At 42.2% G+C, this 18,911-nt stretch overlaps 1 protein-coding gene across 4 annotated transcripts in view; it reads right to left on the bottom strand.

Moving 5' to 3' along the window:
- PLPPR5 (phospholipid phosphatase related 5) overlaps positions 1-18,911 on the bottom strand; it is a 119,501-nt gene that overhangs the window by 27,177 nt on the left and 73,413 nt on the right. For all 4 annotated transcript variants that reach the window (XM_068405729.1, XM_068405731.1, XM_068405732.1 and 1 more), the window contains one exon: positions 17,570-17,758. In XM_068405729.1, the coding sequence (XP_068261830.1) occupies positions 17,570-17,758 (189 nt within the window). The remainder of the gene's footprint in view (positions 1-17,569; positions 17,759-18,911) is intronic.

Genomic DNA, 18,911 nt, shown 5'->3' with positions numbered 1-18,911 from the left:
GTTATTGCATTAAAAAGACCCCTATGAACTTCCAAGTTAAGAAGAGTGCACTGTAATTTCTCTTCTGACTTCTTTTCATTCATTGTATTTCTCTCATTTAGGCATGACTTGAACCCTAACCAAGGCTTCTGTGAGACCATCTTCAATAAATAACATGGCAAAGGATTGTCCCTTTGGGGAATAAGCATCTCAGGCAGTCCACAGCTTTGCTTTTCTCTCTAGAATGAACCTCCTCATACTTCCTTATCAGGCAGGAAGGGAAGCTGGCAACTGGAGCTAAAATCTTGGGGATGATCTCTGTATCTCCCAGCAAATTGTTATCATTCGCATGACCTCCCCATTCATTTCACTTATGAGTTCCCACTTAAAACATGTAGGGTAGATTTCTTTTAAAAAGATGGCTTCCATAGGTTTTGCTGTTCCTGTTCTTGATCTTTTCTTAACTTTTAGCAAGACCATGGGCTATTTCTGGCCTATTTCCCCTTTAAAAATGACATCAACATACCACAGAGCATAGTGGTCTCTAGAGTTTGGAAAATCTAGCAGCATAAACCTCAGTCTTTAGTGATGCTGTAGATAAGCTCCACTCTCCACTTTAAGCTAAAATTGCTATGTGAGGTAACAGCCCTGGCAGGAAAAGCAGCAACAGAATTTCCAGCAGTAATTTCAAGTTCGTTATGCAGAGCTTTCCCTTGAGGCCATTTTCTTCATGTTTTTCTTGTTCTTGTTGCTTCTTGCGTGCTTAAACTGACAGCAAATGCCCTGGCTGATCTGCACAGAACCACATTTTCTATAGTAAAAAATGACCAGCAGTTTTGAGGAAAATAAAAAAATATATCATGGATAAATCTGTCTGCTATTGATAAATACAAAATATCCCTCCTTGCATTCAGCATGGAGATATAGGACCATACTGCATAGCAGCTTCTGAAGGTCTGGAGAAAAGATGTGAAAATAAAATTCCTTTTCTAGAGAAAGATGTGGGAAAAATACTCAGCCTTTTTTTCCAGTAAATTTTGTTTTAAAAATATGTACTCGCCATTTTTTTGAGAAAAATAACAAAATTTTAATAGAGTTCTTGGAATATATTTGGTCATGGTCATTTACAAAAGAAAAAAAGCAGTATAAGATTATATATATAATAGTCAAATATGATGTGCTTTCCTCTTTCTCAGCAATGCAGAGTATAGCTCTATGCTACTAAACACTGTTACTTCTGACAGGGACAAATATTCTTTACTGCTCTTTGTAACACATTGTACACATAGTCAGTATGTAGCAATGGTAAAGGTTGCTCACTTCATGAAGACTTTATTGCTATTTGAAAGCAAGAGGCACATAATAACCAAGCATTTATAACCAGGGAGCTTCAAGTGAACCCCATGAGCACATAATCACAGAGACATGGACAACTTCATCATTCACTGAATTATCTTCATTCATTACTTTGCTACATGACAGAAAAAAATGAAATAATTTTAAGTACAGTGTCTCTAAAAGCTTCTTTTTCTTTCACCCTTTTTTTTTTTTTTCCCGAGCAATTGATCGTGTATGCAAACGGCATCTCCTCCAGAGCGTGCCCGCGCTATCCAACAGGCAAAGCCTCCGCATAGCAGCACACTGTCACCAGGGCTGGAATTACACAAATGCCGGAGTGAAGTTTGGTTATGTAAAAGATCATTTTGAGAAAAAGTTACCATGACCGCACTATTCTGAGTGTAACTAAGAGAAGGGCCTCGTGCTGTTACCACAGAGGGCCAGAGGGCACGTCTTGGCATGCGACAGCAGGTCCTGCATTTGATGCTCCACAAGCAAGCAACCCCATGGGGTATGCGAGCCCCGCCGGGCTCCGCCTTGACAGGAACATTCGCTCTACATTCAGCCCGCTTTACCCACTGCGCTTGGCATTACATCCCCTACTCGTGTCTACTAAACCTTTTATATCGCTGTGAGATGAAGCTGCTCTGCACTGCAGTTCTCCAGGGAAACAGAAATGGCCAGGACACTAGGAAAACAAGCTCAGTAATGCTAACATGGCAGTCTGGGGGCCAAATAAGTGTCTGGCACCTGGCTCCAAAATTATCTAACTGCTGGCACAGTTTCACAATACTGAGACAAGTACTCTTGGTGAACACATTCCAAGAGGTAGTAGATAACAGACTTCAGTGAGAACCCTTGCCCACACACCCAGCTTTTCTAATGAAAAAAAAAATAACACTCAAAAGCTAGAAAAAAAAAATAATCTAGAGAAATTCTCAACATCTAAAAAAACCTAGTGATTTTGATCTGGAAATGGTGAGAAGAGAAAATAATTATTTCAAAACTGCCTTCTAAAAGCATCAATTCACATTTCAAAAGGCAAAGTTACTTCAGGCTGAAATATTCCAGATAAGGTTCTTGTAATAGGGAAGTCATACAGGTTTTAAGTTGTTCTCATTTTCTTTTTGCAAAAACAAGGATGCCATTATCCAAAGTTTCCAAGCTCCACACTTCACTCTACAAACACACCTCTTTAGGAAGATGGGTTGTAATATGACCAGAGATCAACTAATTTTAGTCTCCGGATCTCTAAGCGATACTTGAAAAGGGTTGTTACATATAATTATTTCACAAGGGATTTTGAAAGAGAAATTTACATCAAAATTTTTCTTTTTTCATGTGCTTAGCTTCAACCTTTAAAATACCATAGTATTTGCTAAGGAAAAACAAATGTTAGGGCTTTGAATGTTTTATCTTCCCTGTTAGAAGGTGAATTCCATATACCGTGTTCAGCTCTGCACTCAGCTGCATCAAGGAAGTCTTCTATTGGACTTCAAGTGATACACGTGAAACAGACCGTGGTTGCTTATGGCCTGGCCTTGGTAAACCCCTTTGTTTCTTGCCTGTCCAAGAGAACAGTGCTTTGTTCTGTCTGTTGAGGGAGATTGGTTTCTTAACCCTTCTGTGCATGTTGAAAACATTATTCCTTGATAAGCATAATAACAATGCTTATGATACCCACACCAACAATCATTTCCAACAGCGATGTTACTTTATGCTTTAAACCTTAGGTGATTTATACAACTGCCCTCTTCTACCCAGGATGAACATTCAATTGCAAAATTCAACATAAACGGTCTTTCATCCCTCTTTGAATAAAAACTGATCACATAAAAGGCATCTCTTAAAGATTCTGGTCACAAAGTAGTGGTTTTACAGTCAGTATATGACTGAAGCCAACTGTTCTCAGACGAAGGAGAATATCTGAATTTCCTGCTTTTCACACTGTCTTACTTCTATCTCACTTCTACTCAAGGCCAGCCACACTTTGCAGAGATATTATTATTGAGACCAGTTCAAGCAAAGGCACTTTCACTGAAATGCCATAGCCATTGAACAACTGAAACTGAAGGACCGAACACTGTACCAGTATAAGCACCCTGTGTTTTAATATAACCATGAGAAAAACAGGCTTCACATATGATTAATACCTGTAAGACTGCACAAAAATTGTTTTCTGGATTTTTGTGGCAAAATGTATGTCTGCAAAACATACACACGTAATTGGTTTTTATTTATGCTTGTTACTGTCAATTAGTATTTGATTCATAATGATAAATTTAAATAGACAGCTCAATAAAACAATTCTACACTTTTTAATAAAAATTATCTTCACAATAAAACAGCTTTCTTTGAAAGCACATAGCTAGCTGCACTCCTATTATAATGGCCTCTGTATTAGCATCTCTTCCTTTACCATTATCTTAGGCTACAGTATAACTGCCAACCCACCAAACAGATTAAGGTCATTATCTTTTTCCAGTTGAAATCAAAGGTAAGATCCCCACTAAATTCAACAGTGGCTGGATTAGCTGTGAAAACCTATGGCACTCTAGATTAAGAGCAATACTTCAGCCAAAGTGTGGAAATGGATCTTAGCTATGAATGCCATCCCAAGAAGATGATAAAACAAAACTAGGAAGCCAAGTCAATTTTAGAGAGGAGTAGTACTTAGTATTTGGGAAAGAAGTTTAACAGGTCAGATAAATCAGAAAGAGAAGTCCAAAACTGTAACACTCACTCCTGAGCATATTACCTTAAAGTCATTCTTCTTATATAATACTTTATAGTCTTCACATTGTAAGCAATGACTGCAAAGGATCCAGGTGTCATTAAAAATGAGTTTAAAACACTTTAAAAGCCATTGCATGGGAAGCATCTGATGTAGAATTATGACTTTATTCTGAGCTGTCTCACATCGGGGTTACTTGTGTGTAATATGTATGTTCAGTACAAAACCAGCAGTAAAACTACTGAGTAACAAACCCTGACAGTACTAATCCACATTTCTAGTGCCTGTGAAAGCCAGGAAACAAACGACCAAATAAAAGCTTCCAAAGAAAAGCAGAGACTGCAACTTGTATTGATACTTCAGCGACACAGTCAAAGCGAATGAAACCATGGCTCTACCAAAGTCAACTTCTGAAGCTTCACTGACTTCAGGCAGACCCATGATGTTATTTCTTGAATGGTCACTAGAGATGCTGGTCAGTGAGAAAGGATTAGAAAGAAAAAGAGATCAGAAGTCCCTCTTCCAGACACCCCCTAAACAACTAGTAAGCCCAGATACAAAACAACATGTGACCGACCATTCACCTGCATCTCTTTCCTCAGACATGAAAGCTGTAATTTCAGTGTGCAATTATTTCTCCTTAAGAATATTATAATAAATTAATAAACTGAAGTGTTTATTAGAAACAGAATCTTAATGAAGGCATAGAAGTGGAAGCAGAGAACTGCTTATGAGCATCAGAAGTTTTAATAATTACTTACCTCTTCTCTCAACAATGCAATGGTAGTGGATTAGCCAGCAAGCTTTTTCACCGAACATTGCATAGCAGTAGCATATCCCATTTGTCTTTATTTGACACACATACATGTGGAAAGCCTGTTTCAATAGTGATTCTGTATATCCTGCAGATCAAGTACAGGGCATTTACTTTATGATTTTCTGCAAATATGATTTGAATCACTTTTGTCACTCTTTCAACTCTGCTACACAATGTCTATTTTACTGCTCCTGCGACAAATCCAGATGGCTGCAGATGTGCAGCTGGCAACACTATGTTGTCTGACCCTGTTTAGTAGTTTACACAATGCAGTGCTTGAATTAAGAGGAAGTCCCAAGTGCCCTCATTAGCACAGCAGCCAATGAGCTGAAATAGGAGCAGCAAGAGTGGGAAATTTTAGCAAAAAATTCCTAGTACAGGAAATGCCTACAAGACAGAGGGGAGATTGTATACTTTGCTGTGAAGACAGCAGAGCATAAAAACAGCTCTTTTAGGCATGCAATGGTATTCTGAAAACTAATTGCAGTCTATAGGCCAAAGTAAGCCCAGCTACTCTTCTGCAATATGTGCCTGTATCTCCTTCCACGTATAAAATCGGGCATAATGGTTTTCCTTAAAAAGGATCACCTCCTTTGCATAGAACTGTAAAATAATAGTAAACACGTTGCTTGCTTTATCAAATATCTTCAAAAAAGCTCAAGTGGTGAGAGAAGTGTTTTAAGGATGAATGAGTCTATTTAAAAATTTTCGATCTTGTGAAGCTTTGACATTGGCTGTCTTCAAGGCTGACTTTGTAAGAGCTGGCATTTGGTCTTCTCTGTGAAGACAATAAAGTGGTATTAGATAAAATACATAATTCTTATGTAAATGTATGTACATATATTGTGTTTTTAATCAGTGTTGGATGTAATCTCATTACTTGAGCAACTTAAGTTATTACTAGAAATAGAAGTTCAAAGTATGCTGTGTTGAAAGGTGCTTTCACACATTCGGTGATATGACAACATTTTCAGGTATTCTGGTGTGGTGAACTAGTTCTTTTAAGCATTACTTTTTTGCTACTGGCATTCAAGGTTAAAAACACATGTGAACTAAACTATTGGTACAAATCAACCATTTAAACGTGCCTATTTTCTCGCAGCACACTGTGCATACACACATATGTAAATACATTGATCTTTTTTAAATAAGTAGTCTCTGCTTTATGATTTTCTTCTACTTCTAATCACACAACAATCACAATTCACAAACAAAAGAAATACTGAGTAAAACTGCAATACTGACTCTTAAAATGAATGTGGTTCCATAAAAAGATTCTATCAGCACCACATTCATTCACATACACTATTCCTTCTCAGGAAAGCCTTGCCATTTCCAGTAGCACTGAAGCATGTGATTAAATCCCACCAATACCAAGACAATTAATTAACAATTAGTACATATCTAGCTCTTGTATAATTCTTTTCATGCACAAATCTCCTCGTGCTTTACAGAGAAACCTAGTTTCACAATTACCACTCGACAGCTAGGCAGTAAGGGCTAAATGCACATCCTGCTTGGGTGGCCAGATCCCTTCATCAAGGCAAAGCCTGACAGAGCTCACAACCCAGCTCCCTACACTCATTCTGCCAGCTGCAGATGTCTGCGAACTACTTACGTACCCTAAGGTCAGTCTGCCTACACATCTCATCTGCCTTTGCTAAATGCTCTGGAAAGAGTCCCCATAACTGACTGACGCACTGACTTCAGTCAAGCGTGAGCACTTGGCGAAGAGGACCATCGTAACAGCCCCACTGTCCCGAGCACCATTCATATGAGCTTGCTTGTAGCCTACAGTATGATGCAGCACAAGCTCCTCCTTCCTCCCTCAGGCCTCTCGGACACTCAGACTCATGTCTGTGCAGTTTGAATGCACAATGGCACCAGCCTAAAGCTTGGCCTCATGGCAGAGCCCAGATACACCCCAACAGGTCCAAGGCCACCCACCACAGGAACAGGAGAGGGAGAAACTGAGCGGTGGAGAGGCTCTGGACACCAAGCTCAATCTATGTAAGTACGATCAAGCTACTATTAAGTATGCACTGAAACGCCAGCACATCCACATGTTCTGCAGAGATGCACTTATGCACTGAGCCATGCACTTCTGCGAATGGGGAGGTCAGACTTCAGACACCAGCCAGGAGCAGTCTGACCGTGTGAGTCCCCACTTGTCAGCAGAGCCATGTTACGGACAGTCTGTGCACCCGCTCTGTAAAATCCAAAAAGGTAACATGTATTGGCCTAAGTCTTAATTAAAGCAGGTCAAGCTCAAATAGTTCACCTCCTGCTCCCTCAGGCTGCAAGTTGCACATGGTTGGTTGCTGCAGCTCAGCTGACCCGTGGTTAACAAATCTTTAAGCAGAATTAATTCAGTCATGTCTGAGCCCTAAATTGCTATGGACAGGTCACAGAAATCCCTATTACTACCCAAAATAACTATACTGGAAAGCTGAGTTCCACTTACCAATTCTAATATTTAATACTTGATTTACAAGGAGGTAAACTATTAATTGACCGAAGAAAGTCTTCATAATACTATTCAGAGTCTGAATGACAAAAAAAAAAAAAATACGACTCAGATCCCTTTTAGAGACAGCAAGAAACTTACCAGCCTAAAATAATGGGTGTTTCAAATGTTACACAGAGAAAGAAAAAAGGAATCACAAAAGTAGGATACTGCTTAACTGACTTCTGTGCTTGATAGCTTTTTTTTTTTTAATTATTTAGAAAACAAAAAACCCTAGTTTAGGAATAAATGCCTTCATACATACTCCTTAACCATACATGGATGAGAGGGAAGAAGTAACATCTGCAGAGAAGGAAAAACACTATTGGTAAAGAAGAAAGCCCCTAAAACATAGGTATATTGGCAGGAACAGAATAGCTAGCAGAATCACAACCCTGGACTTCAGGAGGGCCAACTTTGGCCTTTTCAAGCAATTGCTAGGGGAAATCCCATGGGACAGGGTACTAGAAGGTAAGGGGGCTCAAGATAGTTGGTTAGCATTCAAGGACTGCTTCTTCCGAGCTCAAGATCAGAGCATCCCAACAGGTAGGAAGTCAAGGAAGGGTACCAGGAGACCTGCATGGTTAAACAGGGAACTGCTGGGCAAACTCAAGTGGAAGAAGAGGGTGTACAGATCGTGGAAGGAGGGGCTGGCCACTTGGGAGGAATAGAAGTCTGTTGTCAGAGGATGTAGGGAGGCAACTAGGAAAGCTAAGGCCTCCTTGGAATTAAACCTTGCAAGAGAGGTCAAGGACAACAGAAAGGGCTTCTTCAAATACATTGCAGGTAAAGCCAACACTAGAGGCAATGTAGGCCCACTGATGAATGAGGTGGGGGTCCTGGAGACAGAGGATAAAAAGAAGGCGGAGTTACTGAATGCCTTCTTTGCCTCTGTCTATACTGTTGGAGGCTGTCCTGAGGAGCCCTGGACCCCTGCGGCCTCAGAAGAAGTCAGGATAGAGGAGGAATCTGTCTTGGTTGATGAGGGCTGGGTCAGGGACCAATTAAGCAACCTGGACGTCCATAAATCCATGGGCCCTGATGGGATGCACCCGCGGGTGCTGAGGGAGCTGGCGGAAGTCATTGCTAGGCCACTCTCCATCATCTTTGCTAAGTCGTGGGCAACGGGAGAGGTGCCTGAGGACTGGAGGAAAGCGAATGTCACTCCAGTCTTCAAAAAGGGCAAGAAGGAGGACCCGGGTAACTATAGACCGGTCAGCCTCACCTCCATCCCTGGAAAGGTGATGGAACAACTTGTTCTTGGTGCTGTCTCTAGACACATCAAGGATAGGGGGATCATTAGGGGCACTCAGCATGGCTTCACCAAGGGGAAGTCTTGCTCAACCAACTTGATAGCCTTTTATGAGGATGTAACCCGGTGGATAGATGATGGTAAAGCTGTGGATGTGGTCTATCTCGATTTCAGTAAAGCGTTTGACACGGTCTCCCACAGCATCCTCGCAGCTAAACTGGGGAAGTGTGGTCTGGATGATCGGGTAGTGAGGTGGATTGTGAACTGGCTGAAGGAAAGAAGCCAGAGAGTAGTGGTCAGCGGGACAGAGTCCAGTTGGAGGTCTGTGTCTAGTGGAGTCCCTCAAGGGTCGGTTCTGGGACCAGTTCTATTCAATATATTCATTAATGACTTGGATGAGGGATTAGAGTGCGCTGTCAGCAAGTTCGCTGATGACACAAAACTGGGAGGAGTGGCTGAGATGCCAGAAGGCTGCGCAGCCATTCAGAGAGACCTGGACAGGCTGGAGAGTTGGGCGGGGAGAAATTTAATGAAATATAACAAGGGCAAGTGTAGAGTCCTGCATCTGGGCAAGAACAACCCCATGTACCAGTACAGGTTGGGGACAGAGCTGTTGGAGACCAGCGTAGGGGAAAGGGACCTGGGGGTCCTAGTGGACAACAGGATGACCATGAGCCAGCAGTGTGCCCTTGTGGCCAGGAAGGCCAATGGCATCCTGGGGTGTATTAGAAGGGGTGTGGTCAGCAGGTCAAGAGAGGTTCTCCTCCCCCTCTACTCTGCCCTGGTGAGGCCGCATCTGGACTATTGTGTCCAGTTCTGGGCCCCTCAGTTCAAGAAGGACAGGGAACTGCTGGAGAGAGTCCAGCGCAGAGCCACGAAGATGATTAAGGGAGTGGAACATCTCCCTTATGAGGAGAGGCTGAGGGAGCTGGGTCTCTTTAGCTTGGAGAAGAGGAGACTGAGGGGTGACCTCATTAATGTTTATAAATATGTAAAGGGCAAGTGTCAAGAGGATGGAGCCAGGCTCTTCTCAGTGACATCCCTTGACAGGACAAGGGGCAATGGGTGCAAGCTGGAACACAGGAGGTTCCACTTAAATTTGAGGAAAAACTTCTTTACTGTAAGGGTGACTGAACACTGGAACAGGCTGCCCAGAGAGGTTGTGGAGTCTCCTTCTCTGGAGACATTCAAAACCCGCCTGGACGCGTTCCTGTGTGATACGGTCTACGCAATCCTGCCCCGGCAGGGGGATTGGACTAGATGATCTTTCGAGGTCCCTTCCAATCCCTAACATTCTGTGATTCTGTGATTCTGTGATATTGCATTTATAATTGGCTGCACATTAATAAGTATATAAGGTTAAGGAAATTTTCATATAAATATATAATGTATAATAATTATACAATGGATAATTATGATACATTTGTATTATACATGCAAAATTACAGGTAACAGTGTATGTTGTCCAGAATGGTAAGCAGAAGTAGAATCCACAGCCTGCTAAGTTTTTATCCAGTATATCCAGAGGTTTTTGTTATGTTGCCCAGTACCCAGTAAAGGGCATTCAGGATTGAGATTCAGTTTTGAAGAGATGATACTGAACAATTTCTTAGATTAACAGTAGATAAAAAAATCTTAACATATACAGTAATTTTTCCTACTGCAGATTTCTTAGTGCTTTACATTGAAAATAAATATATTCCCACCTGCAGGTGAATAGAAGTGATCTTATCAAAGCCAGGTTGCTGATCAGAGATAGCAAGGGCTATAACTTTTGCTTTCCTACTCCCTCTCCAATACCATGTTCACTGTACTATGCGTGAATATTAAGGACTAGCATGTTCACAATGGATATTTGTCATTAAAACAGCATGTCACATGTCCGTGTTTTCTGAGTACCGGAGATGTGGTATATCCACCTCAGCTACTCTTTTTATGTGCAATCTACGAGGTAGCACACCTCAGCTAAATAAGAACCATTTACGGTGAAAGCTGGGCCATCGCTCACTTCAATGCATCTGAGAGATGCTGCAAGAGCATTGTAAAGCTTTTTAAACATCACGCTGCTTTTAAGGCTGAAAAACACAGCTAAAGCTACTTACAATGCTACTTAAAATGGCTGTCATTTATTACATATCATATGGACACCCATCTTCTCAATCCTGCATGATGTACAACGAGCAAAAATTGTTTGGTTGAGAAACTGATTATTACTCCAAGCCTACTATTTTAGATTATAAACAATGCATACAAATTCCCTAATCATGCAGGATCAGTTGGATTAACAATTTCTGACTTAACCATAAGTGCATCATTTATAGGACAAGCAGGCATTCAGCTGTTGCAAACAGAACCCTGACTGCCTTGTTCACATCTGCTTGCCACTTTACTTTCAGAGAGCCCATCAAGGGATGAAGCATATGGCCTCGATATCGTTAGTGTTTCTAAACAGCATGCATAGGAAGCATAGCAGAAATTATACATTCAATTGGAAGTACAAACATAACTTCTGAAGGCACTGTTCATGTAAGCCATTGCAGCACAAGAGGCAGACAGACGGATAAAGAAGAATTCCCAAGAAAACCCACAATGGTTCTGAATCTTTTATTGTTTCTCCTGGTTACAGCTCTGTTGAATTAGTGGTTTTATGCTGGGATAAAAACAGCATCACACTATCAAGCCATGTATTTGTCTTGCTGTGTGTCCCAACAGGCCAATATTGACATCTGGTACACAGTTACTGCAGACCTTAACAGTGTGATTTATTTTTTATTCTTAAGTAAAGTTGCAATGCAATTATCCCTTCATGAAGAGCATGACATAAATTGTCCCTTAGCTTTAACATCTCCTGCTGGCATGCCCCCCTTCCAAAAAAGAGGCTTTCTGAAGTCCCCAGCATTTGCACATTAAAAAAAGCAACAAGTTTTACATGTCTTCCCTCCCACCCCCAAAAAAAAGATGTGAGAATGGAAGAAAACTATCAAGGAAAAAATGTTGCAGCTGTGCACGCAGGTTGAAACAGAACTATGAAGACAAATGGGCCCTTCAAGAACATGATCACAGAGTAAACAAAGTATTCTGGCAATTCCTTCTTCACATAAAGTCTTAACAGCTGTCAAATGTGCCAACAAGAAAAGGACACGTAAATAAGCTTTAGCTAATCAAAGATATTCCAGGATTATTGATATAAGTCATATATCAAGAAGCTAAAGAGTTTCTCATACAAGTAAAACCATTTCCATTTGATTTCATAGGATAATTTTCGTCTACCCAATTCATACGAGTCTGGATGTACAATTCTAACCTCCTGTTGCATTACCATTGTCATTTCAAAAACAGCATGGGGAGATGCTCAAATGTTGCAGCTAGCTACCTAGCAAAAAACCTTATTGCTCCCACAAAGAGAGCCAGGACAGCTTGAACACTTTGATGGGTGATGCCTCTAACGTGCTCTAGAAGATGTACATAAAAATGAACACTTGAATACCCCACCACATATTCTTAGAATTTTTTGCCCTGTAACACAGATCTGCTGGCAACGGTGCATCCTTGCATTATTTATCAAGTTTCCTTGATTTCTTTCTGGCAGAAGTGACAAAACAGCTTAGTCTCCTTCAGGATGCACAGAAGCCACTTCTATATTCTGCCCCTGTGCTTTTGTTTTTTCCAATAGTATCAAAGTGTCCGCAGAAGCTGAAGTGACTTGGTACCAGCCATGAAGTAGAAAAATAATAAGCCTAAAATAGATGGAAGAAACATTTGTGAAGATAGCACTTTTTTTTCTGACTAAGGTCAGGAATGAAAAAGCATATAGAGTTCTCAAGTATGAGGTAAATTTACAGATTCCTGGCACAGCAAATTCACAGAGAACATTTCCAGAACTTTAATTCGAAATTGTGTTTAAGTTATAATAAAATACAGAATATTTTGATGTCCCAGAAATGGATCACAATCCAGCACCCTTCTTCATGTACAGTACTAAGTTATATCAGAGCAGAATAGTTTCAGTGAACTACAGGTTAACTGAAAGCTACTCTGACAAGAGCATTTTGAAAACTCAGCCTGATAAAATCAGATCAGTCCCTGATGCCACAGCACACGGAATCATAGGTGCCAGAAGGAAAATAGGGACTAGCAGGTTCAAAAAGAAGAGCGAGACAGGAGCATGCCCAATCACATCAGCTAGATCTATGTGCTGGAAAAAAGCGGTGCATCCCCTTCAGGTCTCTGCATATCCTTCAACCACTCTTGAGCTGCTTAGACCTGGAACTATTAAGAGACCAGCAGACACTGAAGAAGACTTATGAAATCCTTCAAAAGGTAGCTTCTCTTTCTCATTATTCACAGAACGATCTTGGTTTTTCTTAAAGCATCAGAGTACAGTAAATTGGATACAAGAACAATGATGTTGAATCTCTACAGTCTTTTTTGCCAGGTTTCAAATGATCCTCAAATGATCAGAAAGCGGAAAGTTACTGACTAAAGCTAAGCTGAAGACAGAACGCCTGATTTTTTACATCCTTTCCTTGTTTGTGATGTGCCAATTTAAAGATTCATCCAGTCTACCAAAAAAAATAGAATACAATACCTCATGTCTGAATGGCAGATATTTTTTCAATGATGATATTAAGAGGATTATGCTAAAACAAATTAGTCTTTAATTGGTTTACAGAGAAAATATGAATATGCTAGGAATTTATCTAGGCAAACAGTGTATATTTTATGATTAAATACTGTAATCACCTGCTTGTAACTTGAAAATAAAAAAAACCCCGACATTTGCGTAATAAAACTTTTTACACATCTTAAAGTGTATCATTATCTCCTCCTGGCTTTTATACAACAGTCTGTACGTCTTAGGTCCTATACATTGAGTTTTACACCAATTATTGCTTTAAAAGTTTTGACATTTTAAGTAATCCATACTAGCATGCGGACTCATTAAAAGACTCCTTGAGCACAGTTAACAGTATTTTAGAGAGGCCACAATTATTAAGATCTACCAGAAAGAAATAATGCAGAACTGATCACTCTCTAGATTCTGAAAACATGGGACACTAGCCTCACAGTTCTACAAATCATTGCTACTGGAAGCTAAAGGATTAGACTGACTTATATTTCCCAAGGTACATCTGTCATAACAAGTCTAAAAAAGCAACCAGCCCACTGAGCAAGAACTGGCACTTTGGGAAATCACTTAAATAGCACTGAGCTCTCAACTAGCACTTTTTTGCTTATTACATATTTGAACAGACTCAAATCAAGAGCATATTTCTTGTCATCTTCACATTTGACTTGAAGATAAAAAATAAATTTAAAAAAAGTGTATCAAGAATTCCTCAGTATACCAGAGATTTCTGGATATTGGTGCTACGGACAGCAAAAGGACAGGAGCACAGGCCAGCAGTACTCTTTCAACCCTGAGTCACAAAGACAAATGGGAGGAATGGAGCCCACAGGGGTGCTGCCTCCACGGAAGCCTCATTCTTCCATCACGGAATCTTATACTTAGGGCTTTTACATTCTTCTGATTGGCATTTCAACCTCATCTACATTTTGTAGAACATTTTACTGTTAGTCTGCCTAATGCTCCTTATGCAAACACACCTACTCACTCAAGTCATTACTTTACATGTGCCTAAAGGTATGACTTAGGAGACCTTCCACAAATAACAGTTCAACATTGGAATGGGCCATATATTTTGTTACATGTTAAGTTGCAGTTGTTTTCAGCCTTTTTTTAAAAAAAAACAAAACAAACAAACCAACCAACCCAAACATTTGGGCCCTCAAAACTCTCCAGTGGAAGAATTAATGAACTACAGATTTAACAGATAAGGAACAGTGCATACCCCCTTTAGAGATAATCCATAGGACACAGAAAACCAATGTTGTAATGTATCCTCTTTCATTTCATGGAACCTGCATAAAAGCTAGGAAACCAACTGGAAAAAGGGAAAGGAAGAAGCTCTTCATCCTACAGGACAGCTGCTGGATTCCTCTACAGGTTTGGAACATGAGCAAAGAAGGGCAATGAAGCTGGTGAAGGGTCTAGAGCACAAGTCTTATGAGGAGTGGCTGAGGGCGCTGGGGTGGTTTAGTCTGGAGAAAAGAAGGCTCAGGGGAGACCTTATTACTCTCTACAACTACCTGAAAGGAGGTTGTAGCAAGGCGGGCATCGGTCTCTTCTCCCTACTAACAAGCAGTAGGACAAGAGGAAACGGCCTCAAGTTGTGCCAGGGGAGGTTTAGATTGGATATCAGGAAAAATTTCTTCACCGAAAGGGTTGTCAAGCATTGGAGCAGGCTGCCCAGGGACCTGTTGGAGTCAGGTGGAGTCACCATCCCTGGAGGTATTTAAAAGACATGTAGATGTGGTGCTTAGGGACATGGCTTAGTGGTGGACTTGGCAGTGCTAGGTTTATGCTCGGACTTGATGATCTTAAGGGTCTTTTCCAACCAAAACGATTCTATGATTGAGTCACATTAAGAGAACGTGGTTTACCTTGAAGCACTCTATGGCTCCAGTTCAAAAAGCTCCACCCCTTAAAAAAAATACAGTTACCCTGAACACCAAGGTAAAGACACTTTGTTGCTCTATCTCAAAACTCCAGAAACAGCATTAACCCCACACACCAAACTAACAGAAAGAAGAAAAAAAAAAAACAAAAAGAGGAATTTTTTTAAAAACCTCTCACAAATCATAGTATTTAATAAACTATATTCCATGCCAATAGTAATTTTGAAAAAAAAAAAAAAGAGAGTACAATTTCATTCATAGAAATCCATTTCCTTCACTGGTCTGCTTTTGTAGCTTTACAGGCAGAAATACGGCTTTGTTACACGATTTTTTTTTATGTTTCATTTATTAAAAAAAAACAAAAATTACACAGAACATCTATGTTCAAACTTTCACAGACAACAAACAAATGAAATAGAAAAGAATCTAATCACCTCTGAAATCTTGGGAAGGAAATTCAAGAACTGCTAAAAGCATACAAATTGCTTTGGTGAAGAAATATTACCTACACCACTTCTTTCAATGAGAAGAACAAGCAAAGTTAATGTCCATATCCTGCACAACTGAGCAAGAGCTATCCCTCGTAAACACTAAGTCCAGGAGGATTGCCCAAGGAGAATCAGAATTCTGTCTGAAGCCTGAAAAACGTTGCCTTTATTTAATAATGTTAATGATCGTACTTAATGCTGTTGAAGTCATGAGACTGACATTCCCAGGGGCTGAATTCTCCATTTAATAAAATAAAACGAAAATTTTTTTAAAGTGCAACACAGGCACCTGCAATGTTGTTTTCCATGCCCTGACCTCCCAATGCATGTCATTTGCCTGAAAGACTGGTGACTGGGAGAGGAAACACAGTTAAATATCATTAAATTCTATTATTAGCTTTTTAGCAAGGCTAATTACAAGACTGCTAAACCAAAATGTCATGGTGATTTCTCTGACGTAATTATCAAGCACCCAGGAAATGAATGGAAAGTACCAATGCGTTTTGCTGACACACATTAGGAAAAAGAGATGCTCAGCATGAGTATCTGACACAATCTTTATAACTTCCTGAGACAAACAAAAGAAATAGAATTAAAAGCAAAAGAAACACCATATGCAAACAATAGAAAAACATCACCAACCAAAAAAAAAGCCTTTTAAAATCTCAACAGCATTTGGGGCTTCAAAAGAGCAAACAAACAAACAGGTAAATAAAATGGTCAACAAATTGATGTTAAAATAAAAAGGAAAACGAAACCAAAAGGCTACGTAACATGTTTGCCAAACAATGTAGTTCAACCCCTAGAAAAAAAGAACAAAGTCTTAAATACTAAGGCTGAGCTTGACCATGAGGTTTCATGTTGGATGATACCATCCAAGACCTCATGGTGCTACAATGCAGAAGGGAATTGTGTCTGGGATTACCCTAGTATCACCTTGATGAATCTTTCTCTTCTCTAATTTTTTACATTTTCCTGAAAAAGAATTAATCTGTGAAACTAATAATTACTATCTTAAGAGGCTGCTTCTTACTGTAATTTTCTTTTTATTCTAATACTTACAGCCGATTAAAATAAACTCTTTATAAGGAGTTTCTGTATGTGTAACCATGCATGCACCTAGCAAGTCTATATATAATCCATTCCTGATGGTTAAATACTCCCATCTCATTCCCTCTCAGTCTTTGCTCCACAGCATGGACAAGAATTATTAAATGATGCTAATGCCCTTGTTATCTGACAACACAAATAGTACATTCAACAACTTGAAGGGAAGACATCTCACTGCGTTTCTCTCTTAGCCGTTTTCCCAAAACCTCAAAGAAAATCAATGAAATAAGGTCTCATTTTAGATACATCTGTTTAAACCTGATTGACAGATCATATTCAGTAAGAGACACACAGGTTTAGTTTGCACACACATCAGTAACTGTGGCATATGGAGACAACTAAATCAAGCAGAACTGCTCTCCATTCCTTGCACATACCAGTTTACTTTCAAAAAAATAAATTGACAGAGGGGTTTTCTAATTAGTACTGAGTGAAATATTAGTAAGTGGTTGCTAACAAGCCGGTTTCCCTCAGGTAGCCCATCTACCTGCAACCGACACACGTTTCAAAAATAAAAGATTATTTTTACCAAAAGGAGCCGAACGGGGCTGGCAATACAGGCACTTGCAGTTACATAAATCGGTGCTAAAAATAAACTTCAGAGGCGCAGGGTGGGCAGCGGCTGGGGCAGGGGCCGGGCCCGGCAGCGCTGCCCGCCGAGGCCGCGCCAGCGCCGGGAGCACGGAGGGTCCCCTCCCGCGGAGCCCACCCCAGAGCCACCCCGCCGGCGGCACCGCTCCGGCTGGGGCCCGCGGGGAGGCCCGGCCCGGTCCGGTCCGGTCCAGCCCAAGTTGCCAGAGTGGGGGCGCGGGCAGCCCCTGCTTACCACCAGCACGGGCACGCCTGCGGTCAGCGAGTAGAGGAGCACCGGGGGCACAGCGCTGCGGTCCTCCGGGCCCGGGTAGGGCTTTCGGTACGCGCCCTCGTAGCAGAAGAAGCCTTGCACGTTGACCGTGAAGGTGTCCGTGTACTCGAAGTAATAAGCCAGCATCACGGTCCCTGCCATGATCACCATCTGGAAGTAAAGCATGCTGGTGAGTGGAGAGGGCACTCGCATGTACGTGGGCTCCGGCGGCCGCGGCAGCCCCCCTCCCCGGCGGCGCGCTCCGCCCGCTCCCCGGCGGCATTCACCGCGGGCGGAGGCGGCTCGGCGGCGGCCGGCAGCGCGGTCAGGCCCGCGGGGCGGGGAGCGTGGACAGGACAGGGCTGGGCTGGGCTGGGCTGGGCAGGCGGGGGCCCGGCCCGCCGCTCCAGCACCGGCTCCAGCGCGGGCGCCGGCTCGTGCCGCGGGCGGGCGGGCGGAGCGCGGCGGCGAGAGGGGGCGGCCCGGCCCCGCCCCGCCCGGGGAGCAGCAGCCGCGCCGGACCCCGGCCCGGGCGGGGGAGGCTCCGCACCGGCGGCGAAGGCCAATCTGAAAGTTCCCCGGCCCCGGGACGGCTCCTACGGCCGGGCTCCGCCACCGTGACCAGCTGGTGAGCCCTCCCCACCTCCTGCGGGCGGGGAGGGGTACGGCAAGCCCCGCTCCCCACACCGGCACACACACCTGTATGACGAGCTCCCGCCGCCCCGCCCCGCCCGGCCCCGCCGGGAAGCGCTGGGCGCTCAGCACTGCCCGGCCCGGCGGCGGCCCCAGCACCGACTGTGCCCGGGCAGGCGAACGGATCGCCGCTATTTGCCGGGCTGGTAATGGCCTCAAAACGGGAATACGTACTCTTTTGTATACGGATAACTATTAAAGCAATTAACGTTTAAAGCTTTCGTTTAACAGCTCTAAAGAAAATGGGTGGCTGCACACGAAGCTATCCTCGCCCGAGTAACATCACAGAGTAAGAGGAGAGTGTGCTCCAGTACTGGGAGAAATCATACATATATGAACACAAATGAGTTCCACTTAAAAATACATATATGGCACGTACACATGCACTTAAGAATAGACGACTGTGCCCGATGCCCCCGTGTGGGGGCTCTAGTCTGGATTCCCAAAGCCAACAGATAAAAAGATAAAAAGCTCCTTAAAGGTACTGCCCCCGGCCCCAAAATGTTATATGGCCGGCAAACAGACCTTAAAGGGACACCTCAGCCTTACAGATTTCACTTGGTTTAGTTAGCAAAGGCTGTTAGAAATAACAAATGAGATTTGATCGCCCTGTTTTATCCTGCGTAATCGT

This window comes from Nyctibius grandis, chromosome 8 (assembly GCF_013368605.1).
Source record: "Nyctibius grandis isolate bNycGra1 chromosome 8, bNycGra1.pri, whole genome shotgun sequence".
In the NCBI taxonomy this organism is placed as follows: Eukaryota; Metazoa; Chordata; class Aves; order Nyctibiiformes; family Nyctibiidae; genus Nyctibius; species Nyctibius grandis.
The sequence above is the reverse complement of the archived record's forward strand: the minus strand, read 5'-3'. Positions and strand labels throughout refer to the sequence as shown.